Source organism: Erinaceus europaeus, chromosome X (genome assembly GCF_950295315.1).
Source record: "Erinaceus europaeus chromosome X, mEriEur2.1, whole genome shotgun sequence".
Classification (NCBI taxonomy): Eukaryota; Metazoa; Chordata; class Mammalia; order Eulipotyphla; family Erinaceidae; genus Erinaceus; species Erinaceus europaeus.
Window position 1 is genome coordinate 106,109,975 of NC_080185.1, and position 18,340 is coordinate 106,128,314.

Genomic DNA, 18,340 nt, shown 5'->3' on the forward strand with positions numbered 1-18,340 from the left:
ATTGAACCCAGGACTTTGGAGGCTCAGGCATAAAGTCTCTTTGCATAACCATCATGCTATCTACCCCCGCCCGAGGTTCCACTTTTTAAAAAGTTGTTAAATGCTGGATTATAGATTAATATTATTATCCACAAATGTATTATGATGAACTGAAAAAACTATGGAAAATCAAAGTGCAGAAAAGTGTAAACGAATTGACAGCTGAAGTCTTCAGTTATTATGCTCCCAGCATAAAGACATCTTGTACATCTCCTACAGTCGCCACAAAGTTTTCTTTCTAATTCTTTTAACCACACCACTGCTCAGCTCTGGTTTATGGCAGTGCCAGGGATTGAATCTGGATCCTCATGCCTCAGGCATGGAAGTTTGCTGCATAAACCCTTCACCTAAATGTTTTCTTTTAACTATGATCACCTCCAAACCAGTGTCCCAAGCAACTTCAGTAGTACTCACTGGCAAGGATCACCAGGTCTTTCAGTACACAAAAGGTGTGGAAAGTGGCGCCACCTACAGGTTGAATTTGCTTCTAACAAGAAATCAGATTTTCAAATAAGGTCACTAAGCGTAAAGACCTGCACGAGGATCAAGGTTCAAGCCCCTGGCTCCCCACCTGCAGGGGGGATGCTTCACAAGGGGCAAAGTAGGTCTGCAGGTGTCTTTCTCTCTCCCTACCTCCCCTCCCCTCTCAATTTCTCTCTGTCCTGTTGAAGGAAAAAACAAACAAACAAACAAAACAAAAGTTCTATTATAAAAGAACTGCCTTGGTGGTTCTACAGTGCTAAAGAGCATGACTGTGCAAATGTCTACTGAGAGCTCCAGTGGCGCAATCGGTTAGCGCGCGGTACTTATACAGCCAATGTCTACTGCTATTCATATTCAATTTACAGCTAATTAAAGGAGATTCCAGGCCAACCTGTTGTTTCCTCCCATAAGCTCTGTAGGAAACAGATATGGTAATTAAAGGCTGAAGAAAAGGGGATGGTGGGGAGTCGGGCTGTAGCGCAGCAGGTTAAGCGCAGGTGGCGCAAAGCACAAGGGCTGGCATAAGGATCCCGGTTCGAACCCCGGCTCCCCACCTGCAGGGGAGTCGCTTCACAGGCGGTGAAGCAGGTCTGCAGGTGTCTATCTTTCTCTCCTCTTCTCTGTCTTCCCCTCCTCTCTCCATTTCTCTCTGTCCTATCCAACAACGACAACAACAATAATAACTACAACAATAAAACAACAAGGGCAACAAAAGGGAATAAATAAATAAAATAAATATTTTTTAAAAAAGGGGCTCTCCTCTCCTCTCCTCTCCTCTCCTCTCCTCTCCTCTCCCGGATCAACTAGGAATACCAAAGGAGACCACCCGGACCAAAACAAGACAGGACTAGAATGACCACAGAAACCCAGTAAATCACCCGTGAGTACAAACACGCGTGGCTGGTGACAGAGAGGAGAGAGGGGCCTAAGGAGAGATTAAGTGACTGCTAACAGTTCGACAGTTTGTCAGTGGAGACACCACCTTCAGTCTGCTCCACCAACAAGGGGACAGCTGAAGGGAGGAAAGGACTCCCCAGAGACTCACCAAGTGCAACTCTGAGTCTCCATTGCTACTACCCTCAGAATCTGGAGCAGCAACAGGGAGGGACACCAGGGTACAGAGATCTAACCGGGAAACTCAGAAGACCTATACCTCGGTGGCATAGTTGAGGGGCTGTGAATGTCTCTTTGCATAACCACTGGATTATCTCTGCCACACCCTGCTTTATCTCTTGGTCAGGAGTCAGTGATTAAGCTAAGAAGCCTATTGATAGTTTAAAAGCCCTCAGACTCCCATAGCCTACAGGGGAAAAAAAAAAGGCTTTTACACCACTGAACTCCAACTCAGGGATTGAAAAAACTGTTAACTTATTTAAAATGGTTAAAACAACAAGAAAAAATATTGGAGACTCGAACCAGGACAAGAGTTCAGCTAAAAGTCCTCCAGAGGGTGAAGCACAAAACAACGAGTTCAACATCCAAACATTAGCTAAGGAAATAATAACAGGAGTGAGTAAAGAATTTGAAAAAATTGTAATCAGAAATGCAGGAACAACAAATGAGAATATGGAAGAAAATTCTAATTATCTCATGGTTATTAGAGAGCTGAAAGCTGAAATCGCTGAGCTAAGAAGGCAACTAGCTGAACAAGCTAAAACAGTATCACAGCAGGGCAACAAAATAGATGAACTCCAGAAAGCAGTAGAGGGCAGAGAGAATAGAATCAATGAGGCTGAAGACAGAATTAGCAAGATTGAGGATGAATTAGAGACAACTAAAAAAGAAGTAAGAGATCTCAAAAAGAGATTAAGAGATGCTGAAAACAACAACAGAGTCCTATGGGATGACTTCAAAAGAAACAATATACACATTATTGGCTTACCAGAGGAAGAAAGAGAAGGGGAGGAAAAAAGCATTCTCCAGGCCATAATAGCTGAAAATTTCTCTAGTCTAGACAACACCAAAGACATAAAGATTCAAGAAGCCCAGAGGGTCCCAAACAGAATTAACCCAGACCTAAAGACACCAAGACATGTCATACTTAGATTGGAAAGGAATAAGGATAAAGAAAGGATCCTCAAGGCTGCAAGAGAAAAACAAAGAATCACCTACAAAGGAAAACCCATAAGATTAGCAGCAGACTTCTCCATACAAACACTACAGGCCAGAAGAAAATGGCAAGATATCTATCGAGTGCTCAATGAGAAAGGCTTTCAGCCAAGAATACTATATCCTGCTAGACTGTCATTCAGACTAGATGGAAGCATCAAAACCTTCTCAGACAAGCAACAGTTGAAGGAAGCAACCATCACCAAGCCTGCCCTGAAAGAAGTTCTGAAAGGTCTCCTATAAACAGTCAGACCACCACAAATAAGACATATATCAAAACACTCTAAAACTCTACAAGAATGGCGTTAAAATATCTTCAATCTTTGATATCAATAAATGTCAATGGCCTGAATTCACCTATTAAAAGACACAGAGTAGGAAGATGGATCAGAAAACACAACCCAACAATATGTTGTCTACAGGAAACTCACCTAACTCAACAAGACAAACACAGACTTAAAGTGAAAGGATGGAAAACTATCATTCAAGCCAATGGCCCACAAAAAAGGGCAGGAACAGCTATTCTCATATCTGACATGATAGACTTTAAAATAGATAAGATTAAAAAAGATAGGAATGGACACTACTTAATGCTCAGAGGATCAGTCAATCAAGAGGACTTAACAATTATTAATATCTATGCACCCAATGAGAAGCCATCTAAATACATCAAACTTCTACTGAAAGAGCTACAACAATATATTAACAGTAACACAATCATAGTAGGGGACTTCAGCACCCCACTATCTCAACTTGACAGATCATCCAGGCAGAAAATCAGTAAAGACATAAGGGAGATAAATGAAGAGATAGATAAACTAGAACTATTGGACATTTTCAGAGTCATTCATCCCAAGAAACTGGAATACACATTTTACTCAAATCCACATGGATCATTCTCAAGGATAGACCATACGTTAGGCCACAAAGACAGCATCAGCCTATTCAAGAGCACTGAAATCATCCCAAGCATCTTCTCAGACCACAGTGGAATTAAACTAACATTTAACAATCAACAAAAGATTAGTAACAGTGCCAAAATGAGGAAGCTCAACAGTACACTTCTTAACAACTTCTGGGTCAAAGAGGAAATCAAGGAAGAAATCAAAATGTTTCGAGATTTCAATGAAAATGAAGACACAAGCTATAAAAATATTTGGGACACAGCTAAAGCAGTCCTAAGAGGGAAGTTCATAGCTATACAAGCACACATTAGGAAACAAGAAAAGGCACAAATAAACAGCCTGATTGCACATCTCAAAGACCTAGAAGAAGAACAACAAAGGAATCCTAAAGCAACCAGAAGGACAGAAATTACTAAAGTTAGGGCAGAAATAAATAACATTGAGAATAGGAAAACCATACAAAAGATCAATGAAAGTAAATGTTGGTTCTTCGAAAGAGTAAACAAAATCGACAAACCTTTAGCCAGACTCACAAAACAAAAAAGGGAGAAGACCCAAATAAATCGGATAGTAAATGAAAGAGGAGAAATCACAACAGACACTGCAGAAATTCAACATATCATGCGAGGCTTCTATGAACAACTATATGCCACCAAGCTAGAGAACCTGGAAGAAATGAATGATTTCCTAGATACCTACCAACTTCCAAAACTAAGTAAAGAGGAAGTGGATAACATGAACAGGCCCATCACAGCTAATGAAATTGAAACAGTTATCAAAAATCTTCCCAAAAATAAAAGTCCTGGACCAGATGGTTTTACAAATGAATTCTACAAAACTTTCAAAGAAGAACTAATACCTCTACTTTTAAAAGTCTTCCAGAAGATTGAAGACACTGGAATACTCCCTGCCAGCTTCTATGAAGCCAACGTCACCCTGATACCAAAAGCAGACAGGGACACAACGAAAAAAGAAAACTACAGACCAATATCTCTGATGAACATAGATGCGAAAATATTGAACAAAATTCTAGCCAACCGGATACAGCAGTATATCAAAAAAATTGTTCATCATGACCAAGTGGGGTTTATCCCAGGCATGCAAGGTTGGTTTAATATACATAAGTCAATCAATGTGATCCACCACATCAACAAAAACAAGACCAAAAACCACATGGTCATATCAATAGATGCAGAGAAAGCCTTTGACAAAATACAACATCCCTTTATGATCAAAACACTACAAAAAATAGGAATAGATGGAAAATTCCTGAAGATAGTGGAGTCTATATATAGCAAACCTACAGCCAACATCATACTCAATGGTGAAAAACTGGAAGCATTTCCCCTCAGATCAGGTACTAGACAGGGCTGCCCACTATCACCATTACTATTCAACACAGTGTTGGAAGTTCTTGCCATAGCAATTAGGCAGGAGCAAGGAATTAAAGGCATACAGATTGGAAGAGAAGAAGTCAAACTCTCCTTATTTGCAGATGACATGATAGTATACATGGAAAAACCTAAGGAATCCAGCAAGAAGCTTTTGGAAATCATCAGGCAATACAGTAATGTGTCAGGCTATAAAATTAACATTCAAAAGTCAGTGGCATTCCTCTATGCAAACACTAAGTTAGAAGAAATTGAAATCCAGAAATCAGTTCCTTTTTCTATAGCAACAAAAACCATAAAATATCTAGGAATAAACCTAACCAAAGAAGTGAAAGACTTGTATACTGAAAATTATGAGTCACTACTCAAAGAAATTGAAAAAGACACAAAGAAGTGGAAAGATATTCCATGTTCATGGGTTGGAAGAATTAACATCATCAAAATGAATATATTACCCAGAGCCATCTACAAATTTAATGCTATCCCCATCAAGATCCCAAGCACATTTTTTAGGAGAATAGAAAAAATGCTACAAATGTTTATCTGGAACCAGAAAAGACCTAGAATTGCCAAAACGATCTTGAGAAAAAAGAACAGAACCGGAGGCATCACACTGCCAGATCTCAAACTGTATTATAGGGCCATTGTCATCAAAACTGCTTGGTACTGGAACATGAACAGACACACTGACCAGTGGAACAGAATTGAGAGTCCAGAAATGAGCCCCCACACCTATGGACATCTAATCTTTGACAAAGGGGCCCAGACTATTATATGGGGGAAGCAGAGTCTCTTCAACAAATGGTGTTGGAAACAATGGGTTGAAACATGCAGAAGAATGAAACTGAATCACTGTATTTCACGAAATACAAAAGTAAATTCCAAGTGGATCAAGGACTTGGATGTTAGACCAGAAACTATCAGATACTTAGAGGAAAATATTGGAAGAACTTTTTTCCGCATAAATTTTAAAGACATTTTCAATGAAACGAATCCAATTACAAGGAAGACTAAGGCAAGTATAAACCTATGGGACTACATCAAATTAAAAAGCTTCTTCACAGCAAAAGAAACCACTACCCAAATCAAGAGACCCCTCACAGAATGGGAGAAGATCTTTACATGCCATACATCAGATAAGAGTTTAATAACCAACATATATAAAGAGCTTGCCAGACTCAACAACAAGACAACAAATAACCCCATCCAAAAATGGGGGGAGACTTGGACAGAATATTCACCACAGAAGAGATCCAAAAGGCCGAGAAACACATGAAAAAATGCTCCAAGTCTCTGATTGTCAGAGAAATGCAAATCAAGACAACAATGAGATATCACTTCACTCCTGTGAGAATGTCACACATCAGAAAAGGTAACAGCAGCAAATGCTGGAGAGGGTGTGGGGTCAAAGGAACCCTCCTGCACTGCTGGTGGGAATGTCAATTGGTCCAACCTCTGTGGAGAACAGTTTGGAGAACTCTCAGAAGGCTAGAAATGGACCTACCCTATGACCCTGCAATTCCCCTCCTGGGGATATATCCTAAGGAACCCAAAACAGCCATCCAAAAAGATCTGTGTACACATATGTTCTTGGCAGCACAATTTGTAATAGCCAAAACCTGGAAGCAACCCAGGTGTCCAACAACAGATGAGTGGCTGAGCAAGTTGTGGTATATATACACAATGGAATACTACTCAGCTGTAAAAAATGGTGACTTCACCGTTTTCAGCCGATCTTGGATGGACCTTGAAAAAATCATGTTGAGTGAAATAAGTCAGAAACAGAAGGATGAATACGGGATGATCTCACTCTCAGGCCGAAGTTGAAAAACAAGATTAGAAAAGAAAACACAAGTCGAACCTGAAATGGAATTGGAGTATTACACCAAAGTAAAAGACTCTGGGGTGGGTGGGTGGGTGGGGAGAATACAGGTCCATGAAAAATGATGAATGAAATAGTGGGGGTTGTATTGTTAAATGGGAATCTGGGGAATGTTATGCATGTAAAAAAAAAAAAGAAGTAGAAACGCAAAGCAGAAATTGACTGAGTTTGGAGTATGGCACCAAAGTAAGAAAGCAGAAGTACACTAGAGTTTGCAGTGAGTACCTCCCTAATACTTCCTCTCCACTTTTCCAAGCTTTGGGTCCATGATTGCTCAACAATTTGTTTGGCTTTGTATGTTAACTCTCTTTTCAGTCACCAGGTTCCAGGTGTCATCAGGATGCCGGCCAGACTTCCCTGGATTGAAGACCCCACCAATGTGTCCTGGAGCTCAGCTTCCCCAGAGACCCACCCTACTAGGGAAAGAGAGAGGTAGACTGGGAGTATGGACCGACCAGTCAACGCCCATGTTCAGCGGGGAAGCAATTACAGAAGCCAGACCTTCTACCTTCTGCAACCCACAATGACCCTGGGTCCATGCTCCCAGAGGGATAGAGAATGGGAAAGCTATCGGGGGAGGGGGTGGGATATGGAGATTGGGCGGTGGGAATTGTGTGGGGTTGTACCCCTCCTACCCTATGGTTTTGTTAATTAATCCTTTCTTAAATAAAAAAAAAAAGGGGATGGTGGACAGATGAAATTAAACCTTAAAAATCATAAGGAATAGATAGTGAAAAGATTTCACTTAAGGAAGAGTGAAGTTACTGATAACTGTGGTCATGTATTTGGGTCTAAAACTTACAGAAGGCAGCTGCCTCATTAACCATGTCTTGGCGGAAGTCAGTTAGCTGCAACCTAATATCAGTATATTGGCCACAACAGGAAAAGCCCTGGGAAGGTGAATGAGGGGTCATATCTGTGTCATCATCATCTTTAGCATATTAGTAACTAATATATTTTATTGTTCCCAATATTAAACTGCTTTAAAGAAGGTTAGTGGGAGGGACCGGGTGGTGGTGCTCCTGGATGAGTGCAGAGGTTACAGTGCACAAGGACCTGAGTTCAAGCCCCCGGCCCCCACCTGCAGAGGGAAAGCTTCACGAGTAGTGAAGCAGGGCTGCAGGTGTCTCTCTGTCTCTCTCCCTGTCTGTTCTGCCCCTCTCAATTTCTGGCTGCTTCTATCTGATAAAGATAATAAAACAAAACAAACAAACAAACAAACAAAAAAAGGTTAGTGGGAGTGGAACAAAAGAGAGATTTTCCAAGGAGTAAATAAAACCCATTTTCTTCAGAGGCCTCTTTTCATGGATTGCAAGCTCACACATTGTGAGGGACTATTCATTTATGTTCATTTCATGTAAATGAACACTGAAGCCAGTTTTTCCTTGGCAAGCATGGGCTGAATTTGGCTGGACTGAGTTACCCAGACAGAAAGTGAAGTACAGGATGTAACGGTTGGCTCCCCCAGACCCCACTGATAATAGCTGTTATTGCCTGAGTACATTCTGGCTGGCAAGATAGGACACTGTCCTTGGTTTGCTTATAGAATGGTTACAGTGCTCACAATCCCAAAACTACTTTGGCTTTTGGTTAGTTTTCCATAGTGTGTCTGATCAAGTGCCAGTAGCTTAGTTCTACATTTCTTGAAACATTATTCTTGGTTTAACTTGGCTCTAAGTTCTAGTCTGTAAATAAGAAATGCAAGTAAAAATAAGGGGTTGATTTATTTTGAGTAGATTTATCATTAAATATCAACATGTACAATGCCATACATTTATAAATATTGCGATTTGTAGAAAATTAATGTAATTTTAAAATTATCTGAACAGTGGTTTTCACAATTATTTACAAATAACTCAACCTACCTTGGTAGAAACAATATCTAAATGTACCCCTGCCACAAAGTAATAATTTCAAAGTACCTTTCTATAGTCATTATGTCACTAACATAGCAGTGGCATCAGTAAAATCCAGTAATTTGGAAATAGCACAATCAGAACTGCAGATGCAAATGACCATTAATTTCAAACAAAACAAAACCTTTTGTGTTAATAGTTTCTCATTTCAGCACTGATTGAAAAATGATTAAGAGGCAATATTTTTGTACTTGTACTGCACAGAAATTAACTTGAAGCTATTTTAAAATGTCATTAAGAAGCAAGCAAGATTGGGTGAGGTTTTTAACATGTGGTATTAAATATTTTGAGAAATTTCACTAGAATTTCTCGTGGAAATGGTTTCTGTTGTTATATGATATTAAAGGAGAGATAATAATCCTCTGTCATCCCAGATCTTTATCAACAATTAATGGCATATTTGAATAGAGAGAGCGTTCTTGGCTTTACTCTCGAAGTATTTTTCAACTTAAAGTTTTTAACCTTTTTTGAGAGCATCCAAAATATGTCTACAAGTATATTAGAAGAAAATAAATTTACATGGACTATTGTTTCTGTGTGAAAACAGTATTTTCTATAGTAAGTCGTTCATTTTTCATGTATATGTGCATATATATGAATAAAAAATAGGGTATAAGGATTCTAATTGAAATCACAACAAAATACATTTTCTTTTATTGACATAGAACATTTTCCTAGATTTTAAATATTGTCTTGTTAAGAAAAAGTTTCTCCTGGTAAATAATATGCATAGCCATTGTGCAATAATGTATACAGCTCTTTTCTCCCAAATATTTGTGCAGTGGTCAGCTTCAGACTACTTCCATTATAAACTGCAGAATATAACGTTTTCTTAATTTAGAAATGGGCTATCCTCAGTATAAAATGTATATGTATTTTATGCATACAAAGTAAGAAATATAAAAAGGAGTGAAGAAAAAGTGGCCGTTCTTTTTAACATCCAAACAGAAATTTGGTATAACTAGTGAAACCATGTGTTGTACTCAATTATATTGATAAATGGGATCCCTTAGTGTATAAAATAGGCATGTATTTATACACAAAATAAAAAATATACAAAGGAGAGATGAAGGGGAAAAATACCTTTCCCTATAAGATCCAGATAACAATTCAGCAAAATTAGTGAGACAATGCAAAATGTCTGAAGAATTCCAGTTTTGGCAAACACTTTTTTTTTTCTTTTTCTTCCTCCAGGGTTATTGCTGGGCTCGGTGCCTGCACCATGAATCCACCGCTCCTGGAGGCCATTTTTCCCCCTTTTTGTTGCCCTAGTTGTTGCAGCCTCGTTGCGGTTATTATTGCCATTGTTGACGTTGCTTTGTTGTTGGATAGGACAGAGAGAAATGGAGAGAGGAGGGGAAGACAGAGAGAGAGGGGAGAGAAAGATAGACACCTGCAGACCTGCTTCACCGCCCGTGAAGCGACTCCCCTGCAGGTGGGGAGCCGGGGACTCGAACCGGGATCCTTATGCCGGTCCCTGCGCTTTGCGCCAGGCAAACACTTTTTTAAAAAAAAGTATCTAAGCTGTGAAAAGACTAAATTTTCATTTTTAGAATTTTGTAGAGGTTTTTGTTTATACTTTACTAAAGATGCTGGATCTCCCTACTATGCAGAATAGAGGACTTTTGGGGAATCTTTTTAAAGAGACAAACATACAGTTGCTCTTTTTTTTTTTTTTTTTTTACTGTGTTAGTAATAAAAATCCCTTTATCCAGCATGGGTAGTGTAATCAAATCCTGGCTTATCCATGTTTCACTCTGATGAAAGACATGATCTGGATTCTTTCTAGATCTTAGAGGGAATAGGACTGGCAGTGATTAAAGGAGGGGTCAACCCCAAAGGTGGCTGGTCCAATCTTAACTTAATGTTAAAAAACACACCAAATGTTTCTATAGAATTATTTCTGCTGCATTTTCTTTATTTCAAGCCACAAGGTCTACTTGGAGGGTCATGCAGCAAGTGGCTTAAAAATATAATCAAAGTCTATTAATAGTGTCATCATATTAAAAGACAGAATCGCTGAATTCTCTCATTACATAAAAAGCTTGCATCTTTTGGAATCCGTTGAATTGATACTACTTATGGAACACCTAAAATGGGGAACAAAATCATACATGTTAGTAACATGTCAATAACACATACATGCAATGCAGGAGTTAATCAATGAAGACTATTCAATCATTTATTGTACTAGAAATTTCATATAATCTCTAACTAATGCTTTATAGTTAAAAATAGAACAAGAAAACAGTCAAAAATTAGCAAAACAAAACTAAAAAACTAGTATGATTGCTAATTGTTTACCAAAGCAATTAATTTCCACTGTTCTGTAATCTTAGCATGTTACCAAGAAAGCAATGAAAGATGATATAACCATGTTAATTTTAGAAACCAAGGTCTTAGAAATGCTTGACCTCAAATTCACACTGATAGGGTCTTTCCATGCTGCCCTGGTACCAACGGGGAAACAGCGGGGGAGAAAAAAACAGAGAAAACACTTAGCTGCCAAATATTTTTCTTTTCTTTTCCAAGCCATAATTAAACAGTCAAAGACTCAAGATGAAAAAATAAAATACATTAAAAGCCCCCAGTGCCCACCTGCAGGCAGAAGCTTCCTGAGTAGTGGAGCAGTGATGAATGTATTTCTCTTCTTCCTCTCCATCCCCCCCCCACACACACACACACTTCTGTCTTGATGGGAAAAAAAAGAAAAAAAAAAGGCCACCAGGAGTGGCAGAGTCATCATACAGGTACTGAGATCCAGCGATAACTCTGGTGGCATTAATAACAAAAGTCTAAAACAGCATATATATTGTTATAAATGTTGTGGGCTGTTTGGACTCTTCTACCAAATATTTCTGAAAAGCAGAAAGAAAACAGACAACTGCTAATGCTAATTCCAGAAACGAAGGTGCAAAACACCAATATCAACAGAAGTCTTTATTATTGTAGAAGCAGAAGGCTGGAACAAATTTACCCTAAATGTAAAAAATAGATAAAAAGAGGAATATAATTTTAAATTGTTGGGCAAGTCACCCAGATTTTTATCATTTATCAAAACACAATTTAACTTCCTGCTGATACAAATACTTTTCATGCTAACATGACACTGAACTATGATGGCAAACTGAATTAGGGCTTCCAGATTTCTCCAAGTAGTTGTTCTCCCATCCCCATAAATTTAAAATTTTATATATTAAGTCTGGGTCATCATCTTGAATTATGAGACATCACGTAACTTTTCTGTTAATTACGAAGAACTTTAAAAAAATCACTTTCTTGGCAACATGTAGAACATGAAACAAGTTCTTTCCATTTAAGCCATTAATTTGGAGACAATCTACATCACCATCAGGAACAACTTCCAAAATGATTTACTATATTCAAGTGAACAGATTATATACAACACATTTCAAAATATGCTAAACAAGTTTACTTTTTCTTAACTGAAAGGTTAATGTGCTAAAAAAATAACTTGGCTTTAATTTCAGACTCAGTTTGTTTAAGTAATGATTAGAAAAAAAACATGAATAAAAGTTGTAGTCTTTAAAATAGAGGTAGTTACAAATTTTTCCCAGTTAGAGCTTTACAGAAATTCTGCTAACATGTTCTGGCTGAAACTCTTACCAGCACTAAAAATACACATTAAGGTTTGCTTAGCAAATTTTCATTAAGTCTTAAAAAAACAATTTGTGCATCTTTGACAGCCATTTTAATTACTGTATAAAATTACCCCCTAAGTTGAATCTGTCACTCTGAATACTGTTTCCTTTAAGCATTAATATTAGTACTTTTACTTTTGCTAGACATGAAAGCCCAACAAAGAAGTAAGAGAGTAAGAAGAGTAACAGTCCTTAACTCTGATGACTTGCCACCATAGTTAATTGGCATAACTACTAAGACAGTTATAATTGATTTATCAGCTTCCAAAGCACAGGAAGAATGGAAAAACTCTGATTACTTTCTAATGAGTTATACATAGATACATTAAAACTAACTAATAAAATTGTCTAATTGAAAAGTAACTGACCTGAGATGTACCTTGCTCCGATTAACATTACCATGCTACTCACTATAAAAAAGCCCAGGGGCAGACTACAGAAGATACTAGGGTCACCTGTGGCCATCCAAGCAGAAGGGAATTCCAGTCAAGCAAACCAAAAGAGAGACACATAATTACAATATTTGGGTTAAGAATCACATGACAGCAAAACAAAATAAGTTATAAAAATAGTATATTCATAAAAGCTAGTATGAGTTATTACTTCAAATCAAAATATATAATCGATTATTGAGGGCTTATGACAGTTAAACAGTACAGATAGCATGCCACACATAGCCAGGGACATAATACATACAGATCAACATAAGCCTTCCTTGCGAAGCTAAAGAAAGCCTAAGGAGTCCTTTTTGGGAGGCTGTTGATTTAACTTCCATGACTTTCGCTCCAAAGATGCTAAATGAGCAATCCAATTGCCCTCTTCCCCTGGCCCAGAGTTCAAGTGAGAGATCCTCTTGTTCTCAGGTAAGTGTTAAATCTACTGAAAATGAATTGTGTGTGCCATTTTTGGTTAAGACTTGGTTTTTTTTTTTTTTTCCTAGTAGAACTTGGCATGGTTGGGGAAATAGTTCAACTGGTAAAACATCAGACTTTCTGGGCTGGGGAGACAGCATAATGGTTATGCAAAAGCCTTTCAAGCCTGAGGCTCTGAGGTCCCTGGTTCAATCCCCAGCCCCACCATAAGCCAGAACTGAGCAGTGTTTTGGTCTCTTTCTCTCAGTATCTTTCCCTCTGTATCTACACTTTCTCATTAAAATAAAACTAAATAAAATATTTTTTAAAAAAAGACTTTCATGCCTGAAGTTTCTGGTTCAATCTCCAGTGCTTCATGTACTGGAGCTATGCTTTAGTTCTTTTTTCGTCTCTCTCTCTCTCTCTCTCTCTCTCTCTCTCTCTCTCCACTTCACATGAAATTCTGTGTGAGGAAATGCACCTGACACTATTATTGTCATTTAAAAACCAACTTGAGACTGGGGAGGTGGCTTAGCAGCTAGAGCATAGGACTTGCATGAGTGTACCCTGGGTTTGATCCTGGACGCTACACATACCAGAGCAGGGCAGTGCTCTCATCTCTCAGTAAATACAACAAATATTAATATATATTTACAGTAATCTACATTTATAAAAATTTTCTTGAGAGCATAGTTGTTATTTGCTAACCAGAATCATCTTAGAATCCCTTCCTTCAAGAAAGAATTTTACGGGAGTCAGGCTGTAGCACAGCGGGTTAAGCGCAGGTGGCGCTAAGCACAAGGACCTGCATAAGGATCCTGGTTCAAGCCCTGGCTCCCCACCTGCAGGTGTGTCGCTTCACAAGTGGTGAAACAGGTCTGCAGGTGTCTATCTTTCTCTCCCTCTCTCTGTCTTCCCCCTCCCCTCTCCATTTCTCTCTGTCCTATCCAACAACAATGACAACAATAATAACTACAACAATAAAACAACAAGGGCAACAAAAGGGAATAAATAAATAAAAATAAATATTAAAAAAAAAAAAGAAAGAATTTTACTTAATTAAAAAAATTAAATCTTGGTGGGGGTAGATAGCATAGTTGTTATACAAAGAGACTCTCATGCCTGAGGCTCTAAGGTCCCAGGTTCAATCCCCCCCATACCACCATAAGCCAGAGCTGATCAGTGTCTGGTTAGAAAAAAAAAATCATCACACTACAAAAAAATAAACTTGGAATTTTATTTCCATATTTCATCCTACTTCTTTTGGAGCCTATCATCTGTGTTAGGTTATAATTACCACTTTTGGGGTATGGGTACAATGAGTTATAATTTTAGAAAATATTGAGGATTATTTGTATTCATAAATCTTTATCTTAGGTGGCAAAAATACTTAAAACATTTTGGTTGTATGACAATATGTATATTGAAAATTGTTTGCAATATATTCAAATATAGTTACAAACACAAAAATCTATGTAACTTCATCAAAATTAGAAATCATTTTGAAGGGGCTGGGGAGATAGCATAATGGTTATGCAAAAGCCTTTCAAGCCTGAGGCTCTGAGGTCCCAGGTTCAATCCCCTGCACCACCATAAGCCAGAACTGAGCAGTGCTCTGGTCTCTTCCTCTCTCATGGTATCTTTCTCTCTGTATCTACTCTTTCTCACTAAAATAAATTTTTAAAAAATTTTAAAAAAAGAAATCATTTTGGAAACTAAGCTAATACAATATTCTCCCCACAAATTAAAGCAATAATTCTAATATCCTTTCAAGATGACTAAAATAGAATTCTACCTGTACTGCTGCTATTATATAACATAGATATTTATGTCACCTATACTAGGTAGAGGAATGCAATCAGCATTGAAAGTCACAGTTTGCAGTATATATCTATATCTATCTATCTATATATATATATCTTAGAGATTTTTAAAAAATATTATACAGTATTTTACATAAATATATACCTATATGTACACACATATATATATAATTCCAAAAACATTTTTTTGGACTTTGACTTAAATACATTGCAGTTTGATTGCAATGAAAATAAAAAATAACTTTGAAAGCTCAGATTGTCTTTCTTCTCAACCCGGACAGAAGCCAAGGACATCCTAGGAGGCTAGGGTTCCAGCTCAGTGAGTGGAGTGCATTCCCTGGGTACAGGCACTGCTTACGATGAAGCAGTGATCTGGTTTCTGCTCTGTCTCTTTCATCTAAGATGAGACTTGACAAGGCATGTAATTTTCTTTTAGCAACATCTTGCATTTCAAATGCAAGGACAGTATGGCACACAAAGTGATCAGTTGGTTTTCCTGGGAAGTTTTTTAATTAAAAGTATATCTTCTGGTTCAGGGAGTTGGGTACCTGGTAGAGCACACCTGTTACCATGTACTAAAACCTGGGTTCAAGCCCAGTTTCCACTTGTTGGGGAGGAGAAGAAGCTTCATGAGAAGTGAAGCAGTGTTGCATGGTATCTCCTTGACTGTCTCCCTCTCTATCCCCTTTCCTCTCCATTTCAGTCTCTCAAATTAAAAACAAGGGGGAAAACTGATCTTCAACTACTAGCATAGTAGGGTGTGTGTGTAGGTGGTGAAAGGGTCAACTACTCAGAAATCATGTCCATAACTCAATGTCTCCTTAACCATTAACTAACCACAATTAAAAATAATTAGATGTGTTTTTGTTATATTTAAACAGAAACCAGCACCGTGTAAGAAAAAAATATTTATGATTGAGAAACTTCATTATAAAAGCTGTCAAAATTTTAATCTTAGAAAGGACACTTTGCTACCATCTTGGAAAGTAAATCTCAGCACAAAAGGCTTGAAGATAAAGGATAGAAAGTTTATCTAGAGAAGAAAAAAAAAAAGCTTCAAGTAAGACCATCTAGGGCTAAAAAAATAAATCACAGTGATTTGTGCTAGTAAATGGTTCCAGAAGCTCTTCCTACAAGTCAGAAATGGTAAAGTGGTTTTATACTCATTTTGAGCTTGGAAGGCAAGTTGCACTACAGGTGTAACTTTATCTCCATTAAGGTATTTGATTTGATATATTACTGGTTATGATTCCATACCAAGTTGTGCACTTAGCAAAGAATTAAAAAGTTATGCCATATTAAAGGTGCATCTCAGAGTATTTAACTACCAAGGTCATATTAAAAAGCAGCTTAAGGCTGTTTGCAAGTGGTTTAGGTAAGCCTTTCTACCTAAATGATTGGAAAAAGTTGTCCTCTACTTTCTGCCAATCTATTGTGATACTTTAATGTTCTATGTTTGGCCTATATCTTCTTTTCTGGTTCCAATGAATTCCCATACCGTGCACTAGCTAAGAACTTAAAAGAGTCAGCCAGGGAAGCATCCAAGTCTATTCTGAAGTCATCATAACTTTCAGTTTCTCCAGGTCCTGAAGACAGCCTCCCAAAAAGGTAAAGAAAGACATTAAGAGAGACAAAAGCTTACTGATTCTTTTTCATTAAAAGAAACTAGAAGTAATTTCATTTTTAGAAAATTAATCACAGTACCAAGAATAATATAAGTAGAAAAGATATGGCAGGATAGAGATAAGCATGTGCATCAACCTGGTAATTTACTCGTTATGTTTAGAACTTTAATGTGTTTTCAAACTATTAGAAACGCTGCACAGAAGATAATGCTTTTCTTCAGAGCAGCCTTGCTAAATGTGTTCAGATACCTAATTGAGCTATTTAACATACTAAGACAAAGCAACAGTAAGAGTAAAAACACTTTTACCACTCTCCGCAGATTGAGTTGTAACCCAACCCATTGACTTCATCACAGCTTTTTTCCACGTAGAGTAACGAATACCACTTTCTAGAAAAAGAAAGAAACATACACATGGAAGTCAGTTTACTGAGAAGCAGTCTGAACACACTGTTACACATATCAGAGATGGGAGCGTGACTGCAGGGAAGCTAGCTTAGCAGTTGGAGGGGAAGTTCAGCTTAAGGAAGATCCAGAGACAGGCTATCTGCTAAGACAGGCCATTCTCAAACAAGAGGTGATGGACTGGAACAGGGGATTCCAACTCATTTGTCTTTTCTCTCTTTACTGGCGGGGGTGGGGGGGGGAGAAGGGCATGCCTGTGACAAGGGAAGTAAATTAATATGGAAAAAGTTTATTTTTGCACCAGACAAGGGATTTAACATATCTGGAAGTGTGGGAGGGGCTATCCTGTCAATACTCTACCCACCCCCACCCCCACTCCATGTCTTCCCACAACCCCAGGAGCCTGAAACATGCCGCTGGCCTCAGAAAGCGTCCCAGTCACCCCACACTTTGGGCCCCTCTTTCTCTGTCTCCTTTTTTTTTTTTTTAATTAATTATTTTTTTCCCATTTTTGGTGTCCTTGTTCTTGTTATTGTTGTCACTGCTGTATAGAACAGAGAGAAATGGAGAGAGGAGGGGAAGACAGAGAGGGGGAGAGAAAGATAGACACCTGCAGACCTGCTTCACCGCCTGTGAAGTGACTCCCCTGCAAGTGGGGAGCCGGGGGGCTCGAACCTCGATCCTTGCGCCGGTCCTTGTGCTTCACGCCATGTGCACTTAACGTGCTGTGCTACCACCCGGCCCCCTTTTTCTCCGTCTTAAGATATATCTCAAGATGTCTGAGTCCACAGAGGATTCTCAAGACTCTTTCTACCTCTTCCAATAAACTTGAGCTCCCTACGGGACAAAGCCCTTCAGCTCTATGTATACCACATGCTGGTATACTTTCTGGCCTGCAGTCAGTTCTAACCAAATGTTCGCTGGCATAATCAACTGTCTACATCCAGGTATCAATTTGTGTGAGTGTACATGTGTGTAAGTATTTACACTTTGGGGAAAAGAAAAGAGAAGAGACATAACTGATCAACTCTGGGCCTTTAAAATGTCAGAGATGGCTTTTCTCAGAAAATAGTAATTCTCACCCCCTTGTATAAAACTTATTTGCTTTTAGAGTAAGGTAAGAGTAGGATTAGCATCTTCAGACCATATGCCCATTTTGAACACATATGCATATTAAAATTTTATATTTCAGGCTGGGAAGAGAGTATAATAGTTTTGCAAAAGACTTTCATGCCTGAGGCTCTGAGGTC

At 38.3% G+C, this 18,340-nt stretch overlaps 1 protein-coding gene across 8 annotated transcripts in view; it reads right to left on the reverse strand.

The window, feature by feature from the left end:
- Positions 1-8,514: 8,514 nt before the first annotated feature.
- Positions 8,515-18,340, reverse strand: part of GK (glycerol kinase) — an 84,934-nt gene continuing 75,108 nt past the window's right edge. For 5 of the 8 annotated variants that reach the window (XM_060182754.1, XM_060182758.1, XM_060182755.1 and 2 more), the window contains 4 exons: positions 16,995-17,075; positions 12,756-12,842; positions 10,225-10,815; positions 8,515-9,892 (listed from right to left, as the gene is read on the reverse strand). In XM_060182754.1, the coding sequence (XP_060038737.1) occupies positions 10,805-10,815; positions 12,756-12,842; positions 16,995-17,075 (179 nt within the window). In that variant the 3' untranslated portion in view covers positions 8,515-9,892; positions 10,225-10,804. Of the gene's footprint in view, positions 9,893-10,224; positions 10,816-12,720; positions 12,843-16,994; positions 17,076-18,340 lie in introns of those variants that run through there. The other 3 variants (XM_060182756.1, XM_007518827.3, XM_016186300.2) reach the window with 2 other exon arrangements.